The sequence below is a fragment of the Ceratina calcarata genome, unplaced genomic scaffold, assembly GCF_001652005.2.
Source record: "Ceratina calcarata isolate Rehan_Ccalc_2016 unplaced genomic scaffold, ASM165200v1 scaffold97.2, whole genome shotgun sequence".
NCBI classification, from domain to species: domain Eukaryota; kingdom Metazoa; phylum Arthropoda; class Insecta; order Hymenoptera; family Apidae; genus Ceratina; species Ceratina calcarata.
This window is the reverse complement of record NW_017181113.1, coordinates 1,540,932-1,545,444: the sequence shown is the minus strand read 5'-3', so window position 1 is coordinate 1,545,444 and position 4,513 is coordinate 1,540,932. Positions and strand designations below refer to the sequence as shown.

The window sequence follows — 4,513 nt, the reverse complement described above, 5'->3', positions numbered from 1 at the left end:
TGCATAATCTCATTGAATAATCACTTCTTCTAAAGATGCTTGAAATATCACATTTGAGAATACACTCAATCATTCTGATATACTTAGATATGTCGTAATCCGCTTATTAAAAATCGGAACGAACTTTCCGGACAACCTAATAAATTAACTTCTTTACTCGTCACATCCTCAGTGCAAACCGTTCAATTACCTAAAGCGATCGCAGCGGTGGTGCTCGCGTCTTAACTGCCTTAACTGGCGCATCGTATTAATCTGCAATTTGCATAGCTCGCCCTATTCGCTGCGCCGGGTTCCGTCCTCTTTTCTACGTTCAACAGCATTTAATAGCCAATATAATCTATCAGAAGACAAAAGGCTTTCTAAGTAAGCATAACAGTCTTAAGGTAATCGATACTCCCCAGTATATAAATTTTTCCAAAGTATTCGTCATTTTATAGAATAATATAATAATCAGTTGATATTGTTTAATAAATAGATTTTTAATACACAAGCCTTGATTAACATAATAGGGCAACAACTGCTTTAAGAGTGAAATACGGTTTTCGTTTCGTTTGGCATTAGAATCTATCGGAATAATAAATTTCCCAATGACATGACGAACCGTGCGCGCCAGCAACGTTACACGGAATTGATCGAGCATCAGAAATAGAAGCGGCGGCAGGTTCCGCGTGTACACGCGGTCCACGGAGTCTCCTCTTGACCTCACTTTCTAGAATCCTTTAAGTATGTGGCGCCTTCCCGGCTACGGCTCGTTTATCCATTATCGATGGACCGAACCGCGGTGCGATGTGTCTCTACTAACCGAGATACCGAGACCGTGGTACAGATTGCTCGTGACAGATGGTCACCCCGTTGACACGGCTGTCAAACCGCGGATTCGTTTAAATGGAACGTCTGAATCGATTCGACCCGTTTCCGAGTTCTTTTTTTTTTATCACTGCTCAAAATTGCTTGATGAATAATTCATCTCTTTTCCAGACTTCCTTTAGGCAGATAAAGTGTCGTTGATTAAACATTTGTGAAGCCACTATAAATCACCTTAATTTGCTAAATTGTGCAAATTTTCTGTAGATCTAGCCCAGATCCGAGCGCTGGTGGAGTCGACGGGGATGCTGGGCGGGTCCAGTTGTCCATCCTGCGAGATGCCGTTCGACAAAGGGAAGAAGCGTCGACTGATCGACTCGTGCGGGCACGAGCGTTGCTACTCTTGCCTGTTTCGCAGCGAGGCTTGTCCGCTCTGTTTGCGAGCCGACTTGAACGACGAGGACGGGCTCGAGGCGCCCTTCAGGGAGGGGTTCTCCGGGTGCTCGGGCCCGGCGTCCATCCTCGCACCCACGGACTGCTGGATCGATGAGTCATCGACGGTGAACTCTCTCTGCGGCAGTCCCAGACCGCGTAGCAAAGTCACTACGAGAGCCAATCTTCCCTCGCGAGTCATTCACGTAAGCATCATCGTCGGCTCTGTTCGAGTCGTGTTTAAATGCTCCTCTCGGAATCTTAAGAACGTCCGCGACAACTATTGTTCGTTGTTCCCGTTGGACGATTGCGTCCGCGTAAATTGTCGAGGGGGATTGGAACGGCGATTAGAATGTTTAGAAAGTACTTTCCGACACGTATTATTGAAAGCTTTTAAACCGATCGGAAAATTACGTACAATTAGAAAGGATCGCGATTAGAATTAGAATTCATGATCGTTTACGCAGCCACGCTTCGAGGATTTCGTTTAGCAAGTTTTTACGTTTGTTCAGAATCGGGATGCGGAGAGTGTCTCTTTCGCGGCGATGGCCAAAGGTCTGAGAAACAAGCCACCGGCACTGCCCGAGGGCCGGCAGAGGCCTCAGATGATGACGCAGAGTACGTAGATTACTCTATCGAATTTATTAAGAGCACGCGTCGAGCGTCTTAATATAAAACCGACGTTACAGGCTGCCCGACTCCGCCGAATCAAAGGAAGAGGTTCTTCCTGAACCCAAAAGTGCTCAGGAGCTCGTTCGTTCCTCAGAGGTCGCCGAGACGCGGAGCGTCGTCTCCGGAACCGACTGTACACGATAATCCGTCCGCATTATCAGGTAATATTCAATACCAAAGCTGTCCTTCAGTTCCCATAAGGATTGTTCATTACATCTGTCATGCATCGGTCAAACGACTGCTTTCAATGTTGCATAAAAGATAAATTATTAAATGTATATCAAAATGCGTTGCCTTTAAATTTATACATATATATATCAATAAAAAATCAGGACGAACTCTCCGGAGAAAAAATATCGATAGTTTTAGTGTTAAAAAGACCACTATGGGAATTGGAACATCTATTTTGAATGAAGAAAGTAAGGAGACAGGTGGTCGGGAAATTAAATCAATTAATCGTATAGCTTGGATGGTCTCTTCTTGGGAAGGGAAGTCGAGATGGCCAGGTGTAGTGCTCGGGAAAATCAAATCGTTGTGGAGCAACAGCCAAGGAACAGCGAACGATGGGCTGAACCAGCTTATCGACTCGAGGAGCAAAGTCACAGGCAGGGAGCGATAACGCTTTAATGTGCATCCCCTGTGTGTTTAGTACCGATTGTTGTACAGGTTGCTCGGGCGACACCCTCCAGTAATTTCTTGGTTTAACGTTCCCTTCCGACTTCCCGTCGCACTTTCGGTAGATTACACAGTGTTTGAAGCATGCTCCGAGTCGATTGTCGACGTATATTATGTGTGTGTGTGTTGGCACGAACCTTCCCCTTCGATATGTTTCTGATCGAAAGGTGATTGGAATCGTTGGAGTTAAAACAATTCTTAGAACCTGCATCTTGGAAATACGTACATGTATCGCACTTCAAATACATACAATAATTTCAGAATCGTCATTAAAATAATAAAATTCTATTTATTTATATTATTGTTGAAATAATGCGATACATGTTCCTGTGTGGTTTTTTATTGTTGCATCGTTCTGTTAAATAAAATCAGTTCAACTGTTTGACAGTGGAATATTTTCTTTCTCAGATGACGAAGGAGGTTGCGTGAAACCTCTGTCTTCCAAGACGAGGAAGTCCTCTCAATCGGACCTCCACATGAGACTGGGCCTTCTTCTAGGCACGAACCATGCGAGAACCAACAGTAACATAGACACGACGGATTTACCTGGTGTTTCGAGTCGGAATGCCGGTGCGTGTCAGTCCAGGGTCTCCGTTCCAGGTCACGACAGCTCGGCAGCTTCGTTCAGCAGCCTGACGAGCTTCGAGACGCAAACCCTGGCGTCGACAAACACCAGCCCCGTGTCCACGTTAACGGGAACCTCCAGCGAAGCGGAAGTCGCCGCTGCGTTGAGGTGTCCTATCAAACCTAAGACAAAGGCGAAGGGCAAGAGCAAGTCTAGAGACTGCGACAGTGCCGGAAGCTTGGCTTCTATCTCCACGTCGGTGTCCGCCTCCACGTCCATGTCTATGTCCATGTCTGTATCTGTCTCGGGTTTATCGAATGGCAGCTCGAGCCCCCTTACGCCCAGAAGACATTCCGTGAACTCCTCGCAGCCTGGTCAGAGCGAGGATTCGGGTCAGTTCAAAAACAGGAAGTCCTGCGCCAGGAGATCTGCCAGAGCGGGAAACATCAAAGGAGCCATCGATACGAAATGTAAGTTTCTATTGGACGTTCGTATAAAAATTAATTTTCTTAATTTTTTTTTTTAATTTTCAATATATTTTATTATTTATTCTTCTGAAACTAATTTATTATAATATTTTATAATATTCGAGACACTCAACTTCGAAGTTGAATCGTTTAACATAGAATTCCTATACAAAGCTAGTTCAAAAGAGATATTTTTATCAATAATTATTTTAATAAATAAATAAATGAAATGAGGAATTTTTCGCATTTCAGTACGCTTTTTGCAACACCACGCAACACAGTTGACCCTGAAGCCCCTGTTCTTCGAAGTGCCTTTACTAGAAGCAGATCCTTTATTCACTGGACGCCAGTGGTTATTACAAGAATTGGAGTCAGTAGTGAACGGGTCCAGTCCTGGAGTTTTGATCTCGGGATCACCTGGAACAGGTAAAACTGCGCTAGTTCTGCAGTTGGTGGAGCATAGCTGTTTCGGGAGGAGACGAGAACAGCCGGCTTGCTCGGAGATCAGTGAAGAGATCGATGGAAAAGAGAAGATCGGCTCGACGTTACAAGCGAGCATTCGTTACACCAATGAAAAAGTTCGCGAATTAGCGTCGCATGTTGTGGCGTATCATTTCTGCCAGGCGGACAACAACAGTACTTGTTTGGTACCGGATCTGATCCACTCCTTAGCCGCTCAACTGTGCCAGGCGCCTCAATTAATTTCATACAGAGAGTATTTGCTCTCTGAACCTCATATTCAAGGTTCCTTGTCGCAAAGGGAGTGCACTGTCGATCCTGATCTCGCGCTTTCGAGAGGGATCATCGAACCTTTGTCGACGTTGAAGAAGACGAATAGATTGCCTGACGCCAATATGGTAAGAGTCAACAAAGAAATAATATTTTTTATCTCTTGTAT

The 4,513-nt window shown here is 44.9% G+C and overlaps 1 protein-coding gene across 1 annotated transcript in view; it reads left to right on the top strand.

Annotated features, from left to right (window-relative positions):
• Positions 1-1,043: 1,043 nt before the first annotated feature.
• Positions 1,044-4,513, top strand: part of rols (zinc-RING finger and ankyrin repeat domain-containing protein rolling pebbles) — a gene marked incomplete at its 5' end in the record, with an annotated part of 8,671 nt that continues 5,201 nt past the window's right edge. The window contains 6 exons of the mRNA XM_018036112.2: positions 1,044-1,442; positions 1,749-1,854; positions 1,926-2,069; positions 2,373-2,513; positions 2,992-3,618; positions 3,868-4,493. Of these exons, the coding sequence (XP_017891601.2) occupies positions 1,044-1,442; positions 1,749-1,854; positions 1,926-2,069; positions 2,373-2,513; positions 2,992-3,618; positions 3,868-4,493 (2,043 nt within the window). The remainder of the gene's footprint in view (positions 1,443-1,748; positions 1,855-1,925; positions 2,070-2,372; positions 2,514-2,991; positions 3,619-3,867; positions 4,494-4,513) is intronic.